This window comes from Rattus norvegicus, chromosome 9, assembly GCF_021556685.1.
Source record: "Rattus norvegicus strain SHRSP/BbbUtx chromosome 9, alternate assembly SHRSP_T2T, whole genome shotgun sequence".
Classification (NCBI taxonomy): Eukaryota; Metazoa; Chordata; class Mammalia; order Rodentia; family Muridae; genus Rattus; species Rattus norvegicus.
This window is the reverse complement of record NC_141542.1, coordinates 96,886,722-96,907,749: the sequence shown is the minus strand read 5'-3', so window position 1 is coordinate 96,907,749 and position 21,028 is coordinate 96,886,722. Positions and strand designations below refer to the sequence as shown.

The 21,028-nt window shown below is 40.0% G+C and overlaps 1 protein-coding gene across 1 annotated transcript; it reads left to right on the top strand.

Annotated features, from left to right (window-relative positions):
- The first annotated feature begins 3,108 nt into the window (after positions 1 to 3,108).
- Positions 3,109 to 17,476, top strand: Ccdc195 (coiled-coil domain containing 195). The gene is made up of 3 exons (XM_087569020.1): positions 3,109 to 3,362; positions 11,231 to 11,453; positions 17,317 to 17,476. Exons 1-3 carry the CDS (start codon positions 3,128 to 3,130, stop codon positions 17,447 to 17,449), a joined length of 591 nt encoding a protein of 196 aa, XP_087425146.1. The 5' UTR covers positions 3,109 to 3,127; the 3' UTR covers positions 17,450 to 17,476.
- The last annotated feature ends 3,552 nt before the right edge of the window (positions 17,477 to 21,028 follow it).

The window sequence follows — 21,028 nt, the reverse complement described above, 5'->3', positions numbered from 1 at the left end:
GATTTATAATTACTGAGTCTGTATAGATTTTTTTTTCTAGAATGTTCACTAACTTCTTAGGCACCTCCAAAAATAAATGTTTCATTATTTTAATATCTAAAATTACTCAGAAGTCTGGATTTTCTCCCTGATTCTCCTCTTATATTCTTCCTCAGAACTACATGTAACACTGTCTTGAATGTCATGGTTATTACTATATTGTCATCATAGCTTTGTATTATGTTCAACAATCTAACTAGATAAGCCTCTGGAAATAAGCCTATCAGATTATCAGATGCTGCATAATGATTGTCTCCAGATGCCCTTTAGAATGATTTTGCCAATCTTTCAAGTCCCATTGAGATTTTCGTTGGGCTGTGGTGAAATGTATAAATTATTTAAAATATACAGTTTTCTTGCCAGGAACAGTTCTCAATTTTTTAATGTTCCTTTGTATGCCTAGTAAAGTGCTAGCATTTTCTTACTACAAAAACATTAAACTGTAAATAAAATCCTTGTGCATTTTACATGTGAAGAATTCTTGTCAAAGGGATACTTTCTGATTTTTTTCTTCATAGTTACTGGTAGTGCTTAGGAAAACTACTGATTATTTTAAAGTATTTATTCTGTAGCAAAATAAAATTTTGGCTCTAATTCCTCTTGTTTCTAGAAATATAATCAAATTGTCTATAACTATAACTCTCTTGTAATTTCCAACAGTATAGATTATTTTGTGTTCTGTGTCATTGCTGAAAACAGTTGCAAGAGAGAGAGATAATGTCAATGCTGAATATGATTTTGAGACTGATTTTCGCTATCCACTTGAGTAGAATATCTTCTATGAGGCAAGTACTAGAATAGAAGTCCTCAGGAGGATGACTTTATGGCCCGATAGCCTCGTTCAGGCAGCCTATTGATACATAATGTATTTAAAAAGAGTGTCTACAATGCACTCGAAACCCTGGAAACTACAATAGACAGCAGTCGAGAGGTAGGAAATGTTAGTTCTAGAGAATAGCGGCTCTTTGGAACCTGCTGAAGCAGTGGTTCTCAACCTTCCTAATACTGGGACCTGTGACTACAATTCCTCATGTTGTGGTAACCCTCCCCAACTATGAAATTATTTTTGTTGTTACTTCATAACTGTAATTTTGTTACTGTTACAAATTGTAATGTAAATATCTGTTTTCCAATGACCTTAGGTGACTCCTATAAAGGGGTCTGTCATTCAACCCCAAAGAGTTCATGACCCAAAGTTGAGCAGCACTGTGCTCCAACAAGAATTTCATAAAAATAAAGCTTAGATGTGTTGCCAAATGTTTCTGAGAAAGAAATCTGAAATCGATCTCATAGAGGTTAGTTACAAAGCAAGAAAAAGCTGAAACCGTAACTCGGCTGGCAGAGTGTTTGTTTAGCATTCATGAAGTCCCGTGTGTGGTCCCTAGCACCCTTAAAACCAAGGAGACCAGGAGCGTAAGATCACTCTCAGCTATATAGAAAGTCTGAGTGCAAACTAGGCTTGTGATATCGTACCACCACACTAAAAATGCAAGTAACAAACTCCGGAAAGAAGAGTACTCAGGTAGAAGTACTAAAAGGTGGGGTCCATGACAAACAAACTGAGAAACAGATCTGACCATCCAGTGTTAGACAAAGCCACCATTAATTCCCACTCACTTTATAGTCTATTTCCGTCATCTACTTTTGTACTCTCTAGGGAGCCTTATACATAAGTATTTGCTGAGAATTCATTCACATTAAAATAAAAATTACATATCAGAATAACCTACTTATTTTTTAAATATTTATTTACTTAACGTATATGAGTGATATAATTGTATGTACACTTGCATGTCAGAAGAGGGCATCAGATCCCATTACAGATGATTGTGAGCCACCATGCCGTTGCTGGGAATTGAGCTCAGGACCTCTGGAAGAGCGGTCAGTGCTCTAAACCCCTGAGCCATCTCTCCATCCTCTAACCTACTTATCTTTATAGACTAAGTTTTTAATAAACTCTGACCATATTAAAAAATGTTGGCTGGGACTGTATCTCCATTAGTAGAGTGTGTTTTCAACCAAGCCTAAAGTCCCAGGTTCGATCCCCGGTACTGGTAATAAATAAATGAATAGTATTAAGAAGCAAATTTATTTGTCGAGAAGAGTAATAAAACTTGGTCCATTCATCCCTACTTATAGCATGGGGTCAGTCACTGAATGTCTGTCTGTCAGGATGGGCAGAAAGTGTTAACATATACAGGAAGGAGAAGCCAAGTTTTCTAGTCCATTTCACCCTGTGGAGAAACTCATTTTATGTTTAAACGTTTGCTGAATTTCCAAAGACCGCCATCAGAGCGTGTGCTACTTAGGATTGTACTTTTCGTTTCCCACAACAAACCTCTTGAGATAGGTAATGAAAGTAGGTGCCTTATGCATTTCTCATTCAAGATTAATGTTCACCCTGGGCCATCTCACATTCCAAAATCTCCCTAGGAAACCCTTGCCAAGAAAACATCACAGAATCCAATAACAGCAAAGCATATCTGTGTGGATCGAAGTCTGCTTATCTTGAGGGATCTGTGAATGCTTACCAATAACACATTTTAATAATACCGTGATTGTTTACATGCCACCTTGTAGCTAACATCAGCTTTTCTTAATCAATATGTGTCAAAATTAGTAATTTATCCCAAAATACAGAACTACGGCATATTTTACAAAGAAAGGAATTATTTGTGCGTCAGTTTCCATATAACAGGTCATGTGAATATTTGATCCTGGATGCGACAACAGGAAAGACTGATGGCCAACCTGGTGGTGAATTAATGATGGAAACAAGAAACCCTGCCCTTTAGTGGGAATTTTTGGAATATTCTCTTCACTCAGACACAAACGGTATTCTATGTCTGCTGATTGACATGAAATGAAAGATAGAAAAGTACTGTTCTGGAAAACAAAACCCAAGATGAATAAGTGATGGAAGTCCTCTCCTTCCCTGGACAGTCTAACCTAGGTGCTGAAAGACAGTAAAGAGAGACAAGAGCTCCATTGTTCACGTGGCATATACTGCTTAAGGGCAGAATGATCCTGCCGGATGAGTAGATTGTGTATTTGGCTCATGAGAAAAGTTGGTCTGTGAAAACCGGCAATGGAAACTAGCATCCACCTCAGGCGGGTTATCCAAGAAATGCGGGCGGAAATCAACAGACTGGAGAAAGAGAACCATGCCCTCCGTGTGAAGCTGACTTCAATTAGTCAGACAGCATCTAGCTCAGGGAGAAAATCAGAAGGTGAAAGAGAAGAAGCAGTGTGTGACCAGTCTTCAGGGAGCCTTCCTGGTGATCGTCCCATGAATTCTGCACCAGTTGTGCAGGAATACCAAGGTACGGAACATATGTGGTTCTTCTGGTCAACGTTCACCTTTTCAAGCCTCTCCCAAATGACTGACTTGTTGGGCTACTCCAATAACATCATCATTTGGTATTTGCAGTGTTCTTGGTCATGGGTTTCATCCTCTTCCTCCTAGTAGATGAACTTTGCGTCCCTAGTCAAAATTTCCTTTAGGTTCTTCAAGGTATATGTTTTAACAATAAAATGACTTCTGAGTGTACGAGGAGAGATAGGAACAGAGGGGTAAAAATCCGTCACATTCAGAACAGTTTCCACACTTTTATTTGAACTATAAAAATTCTGCAATGCAGAACAATGGATGTGCATGCTGACTGGTGTGCTCACTTACTAAGCTCGAATAACTTTTTAAGTGAGTTAGCATATGGTTCAAAATCAGACAAATATGGTTCTTGGAGATGTGCTGCTCATCCACTTGACTCTGAGCTCCTTTAAATTCCTTAAATCTTATCCACTTGGAAGTACTGTAGTACCTGCCTCTGTCCGGAAGTACTGTAGTACCTGCCTCTGTCCGGAAGTGCTGTAGTACCTTCCTCTGTTCGGAAGTACTGTAGTACCTGCCTCTGTCCGGAAGTGCTGTAGTACCTTCCTCTGTTCGGAAGTACTGTAGTACCTGCCTCTGTCCGGAAGTGCTGTAGTACCTGCCTCTGTCCGGAAGTGCTGTAGTACCTGCCTCTGTCCGGAAGTGCTGTAGTACCTGCCTCTGTCCGGAAGTGCTGTAGTACCTTCCTCTGTTCGGAAGTGCTGTAGTACCTGCCTCTGTCCGGAAGTGCTGTAGTACCTGCCTCTGTCCGGAAGTGCTGTAGTACCTGCCTCTGTCCGGAAGTGCTGTAGTACCTGCCTCTGTCCGGAAGTGCTGTAGTACATTCCTCTGTTCGGAAGTACTGTAGTACCTGCCTCTGTCCGGAAGTACTGTAGTACCTGCCTCTGTCCGGAAGTGCTGTAGTACCTTCCTCTGTTCGGAAGTACTGTAGTACCTGCCTCTGTCCGGAAGTGCTGTAGTACCTTCCTCTGTTCGGAAGTACTGTAGTACCTGCCTCTGTCCGGAAGTACTCTAGTACCTGCCTCTGTCCGGAAGTACTGTAGTACCTGCCTCTGTCCGGAAGTGCTGTAGTACCTTCCTCTGTTCGGAAGTACTGTAGTACCTGCCTCTGTCCGGAAGTGCTGTAGTACCTTCCTCTGTTCGGAAGTACTGTAGTACCTGCCTCTGTCCGGAAGTGCTGTAGTACCTTCCTCTGTTCGGAAGTACTGTAGTACCTGCCTCTGTCCGGAAGTGCTGTAGTACCTTCCTCTGTTCGGAAGTACTGTAGTACCTGCCTCTGTCCGGAAGTACTCTAGTACCTGCCTCTGTCCGGAAGTACTGTAGTACCTGCCTCTGTCCGGAAGTGCTGTAGTACCTTCCTCTGTTCGGAAGTACTGTAGTACCTGCCTCTGTCCGGAAGTGCTGTAGTACCTTCCTCTGTTCGGAAGTACTGTAGTACCTGCCTCTGTCCGGAAGTGCTGTAGTACCTGCCTCTGTCCAGAAGTACTGTAGTACCTGCCTCTGTTCGGAAGTACTGTAGTACCTTCCTCTGTTCGGAAGTACTGTAGTACCTGCCTCTGTCCGGAAGTACTGTAGGTCCTGCCTCTGTCCAGAAGTGCTGTAGGTCCTGCCTCTGTCCAGAAGTACTGTAGGTCCTGCCTCTGTCCAGAAGTACTGTAGGTCCTGCCTCTGTCCAGAAGTGCTGTAGGTCCTGCCTCTGTCCAGAAGTACTGTAGGTCCTGCCTCTGTCCAGAAGTACTGTAGGTCCTGCCTCTGTCCAGAAGTGCTGTAGGTCCTGCCTCTGTCCAGAAGTACTGTAGGTCCTGCCTCTGTCCAGAAGTGCTGTAGTACCTGCCTCTGTCCAGAAGTGCTGTAGTACCTGCCTCTGTGCTGATGACAACTGTTTGCAATAATAAGTAGGGCCTGGCAGTATGCAACAAACCACAGGTACTATCTCTTGTCTTTCTGCAGAGTTTCTCTGTCCAATGTGAGCATACATTACACACAAATCAGTATATACATATATTTATACATGTTGTGATATATACTTGCGGTGATATATATATCTGTCTATATGGATTTATTGATATATCAATATATATCAATTCATATACATATATATATCAATACATGTATATGGAATACCTCAAGATGCAAGGTCAATTTTTAGCATATTTTAAATATCAAAAATCCCATTTTCACCACAGATACTTGGTTCAATAATTGCTTAAAAAGTTGGAATCAACAGTAAGAAACATGTTCTACATTTCAGTTGTCAGTGCTTGCCTACAACAGGATATTCAAATAAAATTGATATACGTAATTAACTACTCATAGCTCTTAATACCATCCATCAAAAGCTTCAGGCACTACCAATTAGTGGTTGTGAACAGTTTGACAGTGGAACAAGTCCCATTGGCTGGTGCGTCTTATTAGACATGTTTCTTTCTAGTAATGACACAAAGCATTTCAAAGCTGCAAATACATTTCTGTCGGGATCTGCATAACTCTGTCTACTGATTATCTAAGAAAACCATAAAAGAATAGCCTATAATATTAGACCTCCTTATTTTAAAACAGGAAGAAAAGATACGGCTATTTATAATATATCCTTACTAAAGGGTTTCTAATTCCTTACAATGGTGACAATTTATTCTGAATAATTCTTCATTGTGGAGGTCAGTCAGTCTGGATGTCGTATGATGTGCGGCATCTTCTGTACTCCATAGCAACAGTTGCTGTAGCACGGATCTGTCCAACCCCAGTTGCAACCATCAAGTTGTCTTGAGCTAGTTATGATGGCATATGTTAGTAACCCCAGTGTGTGGGAGGCTAAAGCAGGAGAATTGCAAGTTAGCACCTAGCCTAGGCTATAGAGTAAGTTCAAAGCTAGGCTGGGTTATGGGGTGAGAGCCTGTCTCAAAGCAACAACAACAAAATGTCTCTGAGCACTGCCAAGTGCTAGCTGTAGATACTCCACCACTTGCCGTCGCAAGCTGCAGACTCACTTTAAAGATAGATAGTACTTCCTCAAAGCTCTTCTGTATATTGCATATCCAAATAATGGAGCAATTAGGGCCTTAACATCTTAGTACCTTATTCTAAGATAAGTACTGTGCCACTCAAAGTATCATCCTTAATACTCTCGGGTTATGAATACTATTAAGTTTGGAAAATATTAGAACATTCGTAAGACCTAAGCACACAATTGGAATCACACTTCTTCAGCATGTAAACAATAACTTCCAGTTAGAATGTTATATTAAGTTTGAGAAGGGCTAGCTAAAATAGATGTCATGAAAAATTAAAAACCTTTTGTAATTGTCACAACAAAACACAAACATGCAATGTAATGTAAAGCTGTGCCTGGGGATCCGGTGGGAAGTTTTCAAATTGTATTTGTCACCAAATGATCACCTCGGAATACATATATCCAGGTAACAGCGAAAGTATACAAAATGAGCAGTTTGTAGCTATCTATCAAGGAATATATATTATTCCTTGATATTATTATATACTATATATATATCAAGGAACATATATACATATATAAATACACACACATATGCAATAGCACTCAACAAAAAACATGAATTTTACATTTTAATTAGGGGGATATGAGGAGGGTTTGGGTAGGGATGGGGCAAATGATGTAATTATACTTAACCTCAAAAAAGAAAACATTTCAAGTAATATTTGTCTTTTTATGTAATATGGTTTTTCAGGAGTAAATAAAAGGAAGGAAGAAAAACTAATCCAACAATACCCGCACATAAAAATCTGTGATTGTATCCTAATCTCCAACTAAATGATTTTTATCAAATCTAAGTTTTCTGGTGAAATATGTATGGTCTTTTAAGAAGAGAATAATATCATCTGCCATAGAAATAAATTAACTTTTCTATAATAAAAATAAATTGTGTCATTTTCAGGAAATGAATGGAACTAGAGATCATCATTTTAGGTGAAATTAGCCAGACTCAGAAAAACAAATACAAAGTCTTTTCTATAATATGTGGACTCTAGACTTTAAAAAATTATTTATGTGATATGAAAAGAGAGGGGAGACCATTTTAGCAAAAAGAAGAGGATATATGTGAGAACAGCTGAGAGTAATAAACAAGTTGAATTCAATACATATGAGTCTATTAAAATCTCATAATGAAACTCATTATTTTAAGCAGCGAGTACACAATTGTTTCAAAATATCAGGGCTTGAGAGAAAATCCCATTGTAAAGTGCTTGCCTTGCATGCCTGAGACCTGAGTCTGAGCTTCAGGTGATGGATGGCATGCACTGGAGAGAGCCCTAGAGCGTCAGTGACAGGTGGAGCTGTGCGGCTCATTGCTCAGCAAGCCTAGCTCACTTGGTTTGTTCCAGACAGCTAAGGATACTGAGTAGAAGAAAGAAAAAAAAATAAAGGAAGGAAGGAAGGAAGGAAGGAAGGAAGGAAGGAAGGAAGGAACGAACGAAGGGTGGACAACATCTGAGGAACAATATCCAAGATCATCCTTTGGCCTCCACATACACTGTATACACACACACACACACACACACACACACACACACGCACATGCACACACACACACACCCCTAATATACATGCATGTACACACATACATATACACAAAAACACACATACATACACACATATACACAGGTACACACACAAATACACATGCACACACGTACACATGCATACACACATGTACATACACAAACATACAGACACACATAGACACACACAAACACACATATATACATACGCAAATTAGAAAAAAATATCAGCAAATTGCTGATATATTTCAAAATTTTTCCAACAGTAAAATTCTTGGTTCTATGAATGTGACAATCTGCTAATGTGCGATTGCCTCATCTATAATGTAAAAATAGGATATTCCTTATCTCATAGGCTCTGAAATATATAAATATACATATGTAATAAAACATCACGGGGTTGGGGATTTAGCTCAGTGGTAGAGCGCTTGCCTAGGAAGCACAAGGCCCTGGGTTCAGTCCCCAGCTCCAAAAAAAAAGAACCAAAAAATAAAAAATAAAAAATAAAACATCACAAGCAAGATCAATGTGAATTTTTTGGTTATGCTTATCAAAAAACATTAGCTATGTCAAGTAAGAAAATATTATTACTTGATTTACAGACACACTTCATTAGAGGTTTCAGTAATATACTGCCCACATCATTTGAAATTCAAACTTGCAATCGAATCCTAAAAATCTACTGCATGGGAATTTTGAAGTGCATCCCGTTTAAAAAAAAAAATTCCCCTACTTTACAGTTATGAATATAAAACCCAGAACATTGAAGAAAGCAACATGCTCAATCTCTTCGAAAACAGAATTATACAAAACTAGATGACATAAGACAGATATGTGCCTCAAAAGAGCCTACTCCAAGGACCTGCAAGCAAATCATTTGGAGCCACAAGTTCTTCCAGATGTTCTGTGATGGATACAGTGAGAAGACAAAGGAGACATTCTACGAGCAGACTTAGTTTCCCCCTTAATTGCCCAAGGCCAAGAACATATATATATATATATATATATATATATATATATATATATATATATATATATATATATCGAGACTACAGAGTGCCTAATCAGAATGAGCCTCCTTGGATAAAACCATGTTTGTAGAAACATCTGCATTTGCATAGTTTTTGGTAGATATAAAATCTAGCCATGACTTTACAGAATGCTCCCCTGTGCTTCTTACCCTGTGCAATCTCACCTCAAGACTATTACGGGTGTTAAATTTGGCAGGGGAAGATAAAAGAAAATCTCTCATTTCAGAGAACTCCCAACACTGGGCCTTTCCAAGTCATATCCTTGACTGGCAAGGAAACTGCGCTTGGCAGGGATTTGAAATTGAACTAATGGTCCTGTGATATTATGTTGAATATTTCCTCCCTTGTGTTGATAAGAAAGAAAAGAATAGTATGTGACCCAGGGAGATGAGCAAAGAGTTTACTTGGTAATCAGTTCCACATTTAAGCAGAGGTCTCCAATAAAACAAATTTAACATTGCTATTGTCAACATAGTCTTCCCCTGCTGGGTTCCCTAGGACTCAGGTTGGATAGATAGATTGCTACCTATTTCTTTTAAACAGAAAGTTTTGTGGTTGTCACTTTTCAAACACCGGTTGTTACATAATTGCAGATAGTATACACTACAACCCGTGGAAGGGCTTAAAGATAATATACAAACAGCGTCTACAGTTAATCACTTCAGATAAATTTGTACAAATCTGTCCCAAACCCTTGCCTAAAAATGCATCTTCTAAACTATGCGAAGCCAGGACAACTTCCTGGCCTTTTTTTCCCCCCAATGGTACAGAAATGTTGTGTTCATCCTGCAATGACAGGTGACAAATTTAAATCAATCATGTGGTTCTGGCAATCTCAAAACATCAACACATTGCATAGTTTTTAGTACATCTCTGTGCTGGCTAATAACAAAGTTATAGCAAGCAGCATGAAGATTTAGTGAGCAGAAATGTCCTTGGAAAAGTGAAAATCAACCCATGAGGCCAACATTGTCCTCATAAGTGCTCATAGGTGACAACCAATGTCTAATGATCGCCCTCAAGTCACAGCATTAAGAGGGACTCAAAGAAATCAAGACTCCCTTTAAAAAGTTTTGTGAACCAAAGTTCTTAATTTTAAAAAGAGAGGAAGATTTCATTTTCTTCTAGGAAATGTATTGCAAGACATTGATGGACAAAAATTGAACTGCGAGCCCTCAGGAACTAAAGCCATCCATCTGCCATCAGGAAGAAACACTGAATTGTCCATAGAAAGCACTTTTGCTGTCTACTATGTTGTCTTGTTCTTATCTCTCAATGGGCTGTCTCATGATGACCGAATGAAGCCTAGTCAAGCAAGTACAGTCCAGTTAGCAATCACCAGCTGAATTCCTGTGACCATCCAGGTGACCAAAGACAGTGGATGACCCTACTCTTCATATTATATTAAAAATTTATACTTACTATTTAACCATGTACATGTGGAGTATACTATGATAAGTTTTATACAGTTTTACAGAGACAATGGATTTTTTTTTTTTTGGTTCTTTTTTCGGAGCTGGGGACCGAACCCAGGGCCTTGCGCTTCCTAGGCAAGCGCTCTACCACTGAGCTAAATCCCCAACCCCAGAGACAATGTTTAATATTGTCAATATTATTATTATTTGAATCTCATGAAACACATTTTCAGTTTTTATTGGTACATAATAATTGTACACATGTGTGGAGTATATCTTAGTAGAGCAATATATGTGTATATATGTAATATGTGTACAGAGCAAATTAGAGCACTCAACATTTCTGTATCTTCATTATTACTTAGTGAAACATTTGGGCTCCTCACGATCTTCCACTTAAGCATAAAATCTACGATAATCTATTGTGAACTAATTCTATGTTTGTGAAGAGTTTTCTCTGACCACACGATTAAATGAACTAATCTCCTCTTCCATATGTATCTACCTATTGATTTCATTAGCTTTATCTTCCTAGAATCTATTATTATCTGAATTGCACCGTGCATTGCTTATTTATGGTGCATTTTCTACATAAGCCACATACTACAGGCTCCATGCAGGTGAAATGACTTTAATGTTTATTACCCCAAGTGAAAAGGTGCCCAGCATGTGGCTGTGACCAACTAACAGTTATAAGTCAGAAAACAGATGTCTTTTTTCAACATCAACAAAGTATCATCAACATAATTTTTTTTTCATTTGTGAAGGTCCTTATGGGTCGACTGTTTTTTAACTCAATTTTTGTGCTTCCTGTACAGGCAATGTCATGATTGTCAGACGCTATGCCGTTTCTCCATCAGTTCACTCCTATGCAGCCAATGACCCCTGGGAAGCTAAAAACAGACTTCCAAATAATGGAACGTCATTGGCCTGTTCTTCAACTAGGAAGCAAGACAGTGAAGAAAAGAGGTTGGCAGCAGACGCTTGTGGCAGCCATAGCTCCAGTCAGAGAGCTTCTTCCGATGACAATTTTGTTTGCAGGTATGCTCTCTGTGCCTGAGGTTAATTTATAGACACCTACTGAGAGGTCACCAAGCATCCTTCTAGATAGCCAGGATGTATCCACTGGAGGAAACAAAGCCAAAGGGTAAAAATAATTTCCATCCCATTGATGTCCACCTAGGGAATCAAAAGAACAATTTTTAATGGGGTCAAATGGCTCTTTCCAACAGATTCTGTAATAAGCAGAGAACTCAGTCTTTAGTCCTTCTCCAAACATTAATCATACTCTGAACCAGGTACTAACAACAGAAGTCTCAGCACAAGAAGTCACTGGATGATGAAAGTGACACACAGAAAATCTGACCACTCAGTAGTATGTCTCAAGGAAAAGAATAACTACTTTAGGAGCTAAAGACACAGTTTCTTTCAGAGAAAGCAAGCTTCTCATGGAAGAAAATGTCTTCAATGGATTTGAGGGGAAATTAATATAATGTACTATTAGGTATAGACTCAAAGGTGCAAGAGACAAGGGAGAGTGCTCCAAAATACATGAGTCAATATTTAATATGAACTCTTTCCCTACAGTCCCATGTATTGTACATATAAAGTATCCCAGATTGTAGCAGTATTTAGAGAGGTTGTGGAAACTAGGAGATGGAACCTAGCTGGAGGAAGTGAGTCACCAGAATCAATTCCTAGTCTCTCCTATAAGTTCTCTTCCATTTGTCTGCTGTGATGTAAATATCTGTCCCCTGGCACACTCCCCTGCCACCAAGATGTCCTGACCATGTAAATGTATAAACTGAGAACATGACTACTCCCAGATATGGTTGAGGGAAAGGGTTTTATTGTAGATATGAGGGAGGGTACAGACAGAGGCACCTGGAAGAGTCCAGAGCAGGAAGAGAAAGTGTTAGACTGAACATGGCCAGAAGACTGGACTGGGCCATGAGAGAAAAGGAAGAGGGGGTTGTAAGCAGGAAAGGAAGACAAAGAGAGGAGCAAGAGAGAGGAGCAAGAGAGAAGGGATGAAGAAAAGAAGACATATAGCTGGCATGGTATAAGGGAATGGGAAGCCAGAGAAGGAAAGCCTGGGGCTAGAGAAGTTTAAGACAGGGGCAGAGTGAGAAGGCACTTGTGGTTCTGAGGAAGCCTGGTGGCCAGTAGGCACACTTTGTTTTGTTTTGTTTTGTTTTGTTTTGTTTTGTTTTGTTTTGTTTTTTCTCGGAGCTGGGGACCAAACCCAGGGCCTTGCGCTTGCTAAGCAAGTGCTCTACCACTGAGCTAAATCCCCAACCCCAGTAGGCACACTTTGGTATGCTAATAGATACCACAGATAGTCATTTTTCCCTTCTGACAGTGATAAGGAACTGTCCATTTGGTGGAACAGAAGAAGGCTCTAGATCCTGAGAGTGTAGTTTCCTTCAAACCTGACAGCCCACCAACACTGAAAAACAAACTATGTCCTTGAACCCTCTGATACTGTGAACTAAATGTGTTTATTTTACCCCTGGGGTTGTTTCTGTTAGGTGTTTGGGTCTTAGCTATAAATAGTAACTAATAGGGTTTTGAAGATGAGATACAGCACACAGTCACTGCCTGGGTAGGGCCAAGGGCCCCTTCAGAGAAAGAATGTCTACTGGAAAGGCTGCATACAGGAGTACAGCTTCTTCCCTCTACTCTTCTGCCCACCCTCAGGGAAGCTCTGACTGGCAATGTCTCCATGCATCTGCCTTGTATGAGTCAAGTAGAAAAATAAAGAAAAGGGAGTGTGGGCTTCATGATTGGCTTATCACAACAAAGAAAAGAGGAAAATTAGTATTGTTGAAAGAAAATGTGAGTCATCAAGTTTGGTAGTGGCTAGAAATCAAATCAAGGAATAACCACAGGCCTGAAAGAACTCTTCTAGATTTGGGGGGGCGGTGACAGACTTTCCACTGTGTGTGGGGTGTAGAGACTGAGGCACTTTGATTCGGATTTCAAAAGACAGGATGAAATGGTGTGCCACTTGTACAAAGTTCCCCTAAACCAAGAGTTACCCTGAGTCATAGAGATGGTTGGGTTGGGTCAGACAAAGAAAAGTGGAAACGTTATACCTCATAGGATGAAAAAAGAAGACATTAAAGACTGGGATACCACAATTAAGGGATAAAGTAGGGGGGAAAATGAGGACAGAGAGCCAAAGGGATCCATCACAGAAGGACTTTGGGGATATGCTATACAATAATACATAATTATTGAAAATCTAGTTTTGAAAAATGTCTTGAAAACTTTGAAGATACAGATCCTCTATGATATTATAAACACCAGTGTATTTATCTAAAAGGTTTTGTAAGACGGTCTTTTGTGTCTGTCCCCCATCCTCACCAGAGGTAAATGTCATCATGACTTTGATCCTTTCTAGCCATGATTCTTTACTTTTACTACATCCACCAATCCATCCATTCATTCATTCATCCACCCATCTATCCATACATCCATCCACCCAGCCAGCCAGTCAGTCATCCACCCATTCATCCATCCATCCATCCATCCATCCATCCACCCATCTAACCATCTATTCTTCAACAAATGTTTCCTGAGGTATCCCCTTTAGGGAAGGATTCTGGGTCGTGCTACACAGCAAAAAAACAACTGTCAAAGATACCGGTCAGAGTGTGTTTCTTCAGATGTGATAAACAATGAAGAAAAAAGATGCACAAAGTATATATTAGGCTAACTACTACAAAGGAAAATAAAGCACTAAGAAGTGAAGGGTGAGAGTAGCAACCATGGTTAAGACACTTGGCACTGAACCCAAAACCTGGGAGGGGAGAAGGGGGCCAAGGAGTGCAAAGTTAAGAACTCTTTGGGTATTGAGAATTGCTAAGTGCAAAAGCCCCAGTTAGGAGGATCAAACCAGATGCATTGAAGGAGAGGCAACATGTTGAGCAAGTCACAAGGAAGAAGTTCAGTGTGGTTTCATGGCCACATCCAAGGACTCTCTTGTTTAATCTACTCTTTTTTTTTTTAAACTATTATGCAGGAAGCCCTATTATGAAAAGGCTGCAAAAGAATAGCAAAATAAGGAGACCAGGCTTAAGACTATAAAGCAACCTAGGCAAAGGATGATTATTTCTTGACCAAGAATAGTCGCAGTGGATGTGGGTTGTGGGTGCATCTCACAGTTGGAGACAGGAGAGATTGTTAATGAGTCCGACACAGAATAGGGAAACAGGAAGTACACACAAAACAGTTGAGTTCCTGCACTCATGGATCTTCAGAGAAGAGGAAGGAAAGATAGAGATGGGGATATTGATTTTTAATAATACAAATAAATATACCATATATACATATACATGTATACATACATATATCATTTGATGCTTTCGCAAAATTGGTGGACTGTTATTCATTGTAAAAATAATAAAAGGTTAAAGTATACAACTTGTACACTATTAAATACACTTGTAATTTTTTTAAATAAATCAAATATGCTTGCAATGATACAAAGTGTATCTTATACTTTGGCGTATACATAAGGAAAATGTTTATTGTCTTACTCCATAATGACTGCTCTTTGGATTTTGATGGCTAACTTGTATCTATATACTTTGAAACTGTATAGTGACTGTGAGAATATTTAATTTTTGCACTGAGTAAGCACCATAGACTGAGAATTACAGTACTTTTCCCCATTTCAATCAATACTGTTTTTTTAAATGAGGCTTGGGGAACTAGCCAATGTTTACAAAGTATTCTTTTTCTGAAACAAAATGTTTTCCAGCTTCCAAGCTGCCAGTGAATAAACTCTGTAGAACAGAATCCAGCTTAAATTCAGAAGTTAGTTTGAAAAGATAGAGCCATCAATGCCCCAGTGTAGTGGAATGTCAGAGAGGAGAGGTGGGAGGGAGTAGGGGGGGGTGGGTGGGTGAGGAGTACCCTCAGAGAAGCAGGGGGAGATAGCCGGTTTCTGGAGGGGAAACTGGGAAAGGGGATAGCATTTGAAATGTAAATTAAAAAATCCAATAAAAAGAAAGGAAGGAAGGGAGGAAGGAAGGAAGGAAAAGAAGAGAAGAGAAGAGAAGAGAAGAGAAGAGAAGAGAAGAGAAGAGAAAAGAAAAGAAAAAAGAAAAGATCAAGCCAAGTACAGCACTGTACTAAAAGAGGAAAAGTCAACATTGGCTTAAAACCAACATCTGGATTGGCACAAAAATCTGCTAGTGACAGAGAAGTACTCACTAGGAATTGCTATCTTTTATTATAGTCCTTTATCACTCTGTCTTGTGCACTCAGGAATTAACGGGTAAACGGCATGTTTACTCTGATTTGGAAGGTTTGCTTACCTCCTGGAAACTTTCATAGTTTCACAAAGACACAGGAAGAATTCCCTTCTTTTGAAGCTGGATTTTAAATTATAGCAGACATTAAGCCTAATTTGGTTGTAATAGTTCCCATCATTATACCATGAAAGTAGTCCTTTTCAGAACTCTTTTGTCACCATTCCTACAGATGTGAGCTTTCGAGAACTGTGGTTGCAATTTCAACTTTGCTTTGGCTTTGACATGGAAATCAATTTTTTCATCCGGTGTCTCAAGATTAAACAATTTCATGATGTTTATAAAATTAAGAAAATGGATCCAGGGAGACAACAAAAAGCAAAAATAAAGATCCAAAATAAACAATTTGCAAAAAAAAAAGCAAAAATAAATATTAAATAAATATTTAATAAAATATTAAATGTGCTGATTGGAGGACCAGCGAGTTATCTCAGTGGGTAAAGGCACTTACTGTCAAGCTTCATGATCCGACGTCCATCCCCAACCCCACAATGTCCTATAACGTGGAGTCCTATAAGGTCCTCTGACCTCCACATGTGTCCCATGGCACATGCATGCATACATATGTACACACAGACACAAACATACACAGTAAATGAACGTGATAATTTTTCTTAAATTTGTTGATTTGGGGAAAAAACAGAGCTATTCTAATAAAAATAAGCTGTACTTTTCCACACCAATGTGCTTAGGAAGGTCAGCCTTTGGAATAAAACCCTAGCCTCATCACTTTCAGATAGCATGTTCTTGGAAAGAGTTATTAATACATCATTAGCCACAATCTATTCTTTGGTGCAATGGGAGTTGTTAGAGCCGTTACCTCACAGTGTTTGTGGAGGGCAGGAAAATAGCTGAACGAGTGGGTCATTAACTGGCAGAGGTTGCTACTATTTTATTGATCCTAACACATGGAAGCAGTGGTCCACCTTCCTCCCAAGGGAGGGTGCAGATGTGTTCTGAGATGCAGGCCCCGGAACGCCATTCTATGAAGCTACACAAAAGAGAACGGCTAAGAAAGGACAACCATTTCAAACGTGCTCTTTCTACTGAGTCTTAAGAGAAGTTTCTCATGGGGAAGGTCAGAAACCTACATAGTACTTTGGAGGTAAGAGGAGAAATGAACTAAATGAAGGAGTCAATCCTTTAACTGACACTAGCTGTCATTCTTTCTCCTTGTCCCTGTTGGGAGTCACACACGAAGCCCATTCTGTGATCTTGGTATCAAGGATTTGATTGATCTGGAGTTTAATATGTGCTTCCATAGTTAAATACGTCAGATATATTTAAACTATAGAGTTGTGAGACACAGTACGATATTCATCTGACGTCTTCACATTTTTATCAGCACTATATACAGGGATTAATTAAAAGGCCGGTTGTGATCTATGTTCGCACATTATTATTAAGCAACTAAGAAAATAAGTATTTTGATATATAAACTTCAACAATGTGGGCAGTATTCAATGACTGAACAAAAAGAAAATATTACATATCAAGGTTCACTAAAATCTCTCTCTCTCTCTCTCTCTCTCTCTCTCTCTCTCTCTCTCTCTCCCCCTCCCTCCCTCATTTGTTCCATGTAGGGAGAAGACAAAGACAGTCAGTTTCCAGTTACCCAGGGATCGGTCATCAGTTCCCAAAAATTCACATCCTCTGAAGAACTCAACAAATGAGAGCACAGACCCCTTAAGCCTCATTGCAGAAAAGGGTGTGTGAAATAAATAGATTCCCAGGAGATGGGCACAGGCAGATCTGTGTCAGTGATCTTCCCAGGAGAAACTCTGCCAAGATGTCCGGTAACACACACACAACCTCAGTCGGTATTCACTTGCTGCACTTAATGGCCAAGGAATAGGAGTGATTGTGTCGTCTTGTAGCTGAATTTGAAGAGAAGGTGTGAGTACAATGTTTAGCATATGACACTGGAACTTATATCTACCGAGTGTGCAGCATTGCACTGTGTAGCATCTGGAAACACTCCTGGGTCCCTTTCAGAGGAGATCACAGCAAACCTAGAAAAACTTGTTTCGGTTAAGCAGTGGTTCTCAACCTGTGGGTAGAGACCCTCTTGGCAACCCAAGGAAATAATTTCATGGTTGGAAGTCACCACGACATGCGGAACTGTTTTAAAAGGTCACAGCATTAACATTAGGAAGGTTGAGAACCATTGGGTTAATACCACAAAGGCAGTCATGCTGACAGACACTCCTTGATTTGTTCTGTACTAGTCGAAGTCACTGTGATGTGAACACGAACAAAGCCATAGCACACACTATGGACGCAGAACGACCGTAGGCAAAGCCACTGCAGCCGATTAGGAAGAGAAAAGAAACTCAAGTCATTACCATCCAAAGGTCTCACCCCAACTCCTGAGCTTTCAGTCAGTCCACTCTTCCCCACTCCTGTTTATAATGACTTTATTTATAAAACTCGTGTTATTTTCAAACAAAGATTTTTTTTTATATAATTGACAGTGTTAAAAAATGCAGACCCATAGGCCGTGACTCAGATCTACTGGGTGGGTAGAAAATAGAAAGGAAACTGGAAGTTTTCATTTTAAGTGAGCATTCCAGGCCCATTTCTGGTGTACAGCTATGACTGTCGTGAGCTGTGGTAAATCCAAAATAAAAAGGCCCAGTACTCTCCGATGCCAGCCTCCTGCTGAAGGAGAAGCAATAGCGAGGAAAGGTAGGAAGAATCCATGATGACCCTCTGAAGAGGTTTCTAAGAGTCCTAGATAGATGGCTGGAAGGGAGAGAAATGCTGGCATCCAAAGCCACCTCTGCCCTAAACGTAACATAACAGCATTCTTTTATTGCTTTCATTTAAGAATAACAATATTCTCCACAACACTACAGACTGGAGAACGGGGTAGAGTTGCAACTGGAGAGAAAAGATACAGATGGGATATAAAAACACATTCACCAAGAAATAAAGCCACGCTGGGTGGAAGCTAAGCTGTTAATGATGGAGCCGCCAGAAGCTTTTGTTTGTGCAGTTAACCTCACTGCATTTTACATTTAAAACATTTTGGCTTTCTTTTTTTTTTTCAAGAGTAAAAATCAGTGTTCAAACTGGGGACTTTCTTTTTTTTCTTTTTTTTTTCTTTTTTTTTTTCTCTTTTTTTTTTTTTTATTAACTTGAGTATTTCTTATATACATTTCGAGTGTTATTCCCTTTCCCGGTTTCCGGGCAAACATCCCCCTAATCCTTCCCCCTCCCCTTCTTTATGGGTGTTCCCCTCCCCACCCTCCCCCCATTGCCGCCCTCCCCCCAACAATCTAGTTCACTGGGGATTCAGTCTTAGCAGGACCCAGGGCTTCCCCTTCTACTGGTGCTCTTACTAGGATATGCATTGCTACCTATGAGGTCAGAGTCCAGGGTCAGTCCATGTATAGTCTTTAGGTAGTGGCTTAGTCCCTGGAAGCTCTGGTTGCTTGGCATTGTTGTACATATGGGGTCTCGAGCCCCTTCGAGCTCTTCCAGTTCTTTCTCTGATTCCTTCAACGGGGGTCCTATTCTCAGTTCAGTGGTTTGCTGCTGGCATTCGCCTCTGTATTTGCTATATTCTGGCTGTGTCTCTCAGGAGAGATCTACATCCGGCTCCTGTCGGTCTGCACTTCTTTGCTTCATCCATCTTGTCTAATTGGGTGGCTGTATATGTATGGGCCACATGTGGGGCAGGCTCTGAATGGGTGTTCCTTCAGTCTCTGTTTTAATCTTTGCCTCTCCCTTCCCTGCCAAGGGTATTCTTGTTCCCATTTTAAAGAAGGAGTGAAGCATTCACTTTTTGATCATCCGTCTTGAGTTTCATGTGTTCTAGGCATCTAGGGTAATTCAAGCATTTGGGCTAATAGCCACTTATCAATGAGTGCATACCATGTGTGTTTTTCTGTGATTGGGTTAGCTCACTCAGGATGATATTTTCCAGTTCCAACCATTTGCCTATGAATTTCATAAAGTCATTGTTTTTGATAGCTGAGTAATATTCCATTGTGTAGATGTATCACATTTCCTGTATCCATTTCTCTGTTGAAGGGCATCTGGGTTCTTTCCAGCTTCTGGCTATTATAAATAAGGCTGCAATGAACATAGTGGAGCACGTGTCTTTTTTATATGTTGGGGCATCTTTTGGGTATATACCCAAGAGAGGTATAGCTGGATCCTCAGGCAGTTCAATGTCCAATTTTCTGAGGAACCTCCAGACTGATTTCCAGAATGGTTGTACCAGTCTGCAATCCAAACTGGGGACTTTCTGAAAGTAATACATAACAACCACTCACATTACATCATACTTAGAAATGTTGCAATGACTAATTATCCCTCATGTCAACCTCAATGACCAGTGTGTGACTGGTATTCTGGTCATAGTCATCGCCCCAAACCTAACTGGCAATTCTATGATTGAGTCTAATATTGCCCAATAAAAGCAAGCAAGCGACCAAACAAACAAACATGTAGCAGCAATCTAAACTTTGGAATTAATCCTTCTGTTCCCTGACTCACTACGGTACAAATAATTAAGATTTCTGATACTGTTTTATATTTAATGAATGACAAGCGAGTGTGAAATAAATTTCTTGACGCTCCAGCAAGGGAGTTATGTTACGGTTGCCATGTGTACCAGACTCCCAGTGATCTGCCTGTGAGTCAGAAAATCAAATGCCTCCCAGGGACAGACAAGTACAGAGAGATGAACGAGGACTAGAGAGCGGACCCAATGGGCCCCACCCAGAACAGACCATGTTTAGTCACATTTGTTACACGGCATTGCCATTAGATCCCATTGTCAAGAGGTGTTAAAATCTAGGTACTTATGCACAATTTCCTGATTCATAAACCTTGACGTGTTCGCTTTAAAAGAAAACTCTATGAAAATCAAACACAGGAGCCAGATCTAAGCTCTAGGAGGCCAGATTTCAATCTCTGAGTTAATCACAATTTCCCAAGCATAGATCCAAAACAAGAAAGTGGATCGGGAAAGCTATCTTAGAGGATGCCAAGAGGATAAGGATTTGGGGTTGGGAAAAAGTTGGGTGGTAGGAGAAATCTTCTTGGGGAGGGAAGAGCCGAGGGCCAGCCTCAGTCGTTTAGGGGTTCTCGAGAATTGGGGGATTGAATCAGTGTGAATCAGAGTCTCAGGCAATGAATGACACAGGTACAAGCTGGCAGGTGACTCACTGCTGTTCTGAAGCTGTGCTTGGAAACAGCTTGCAGTGTCTGTTTCTCTGTCTCTGTCTCTGTCTCTCTGTCTGAGTTTACCTCAGTATTTTATTGGTTACACACCTCCATGTT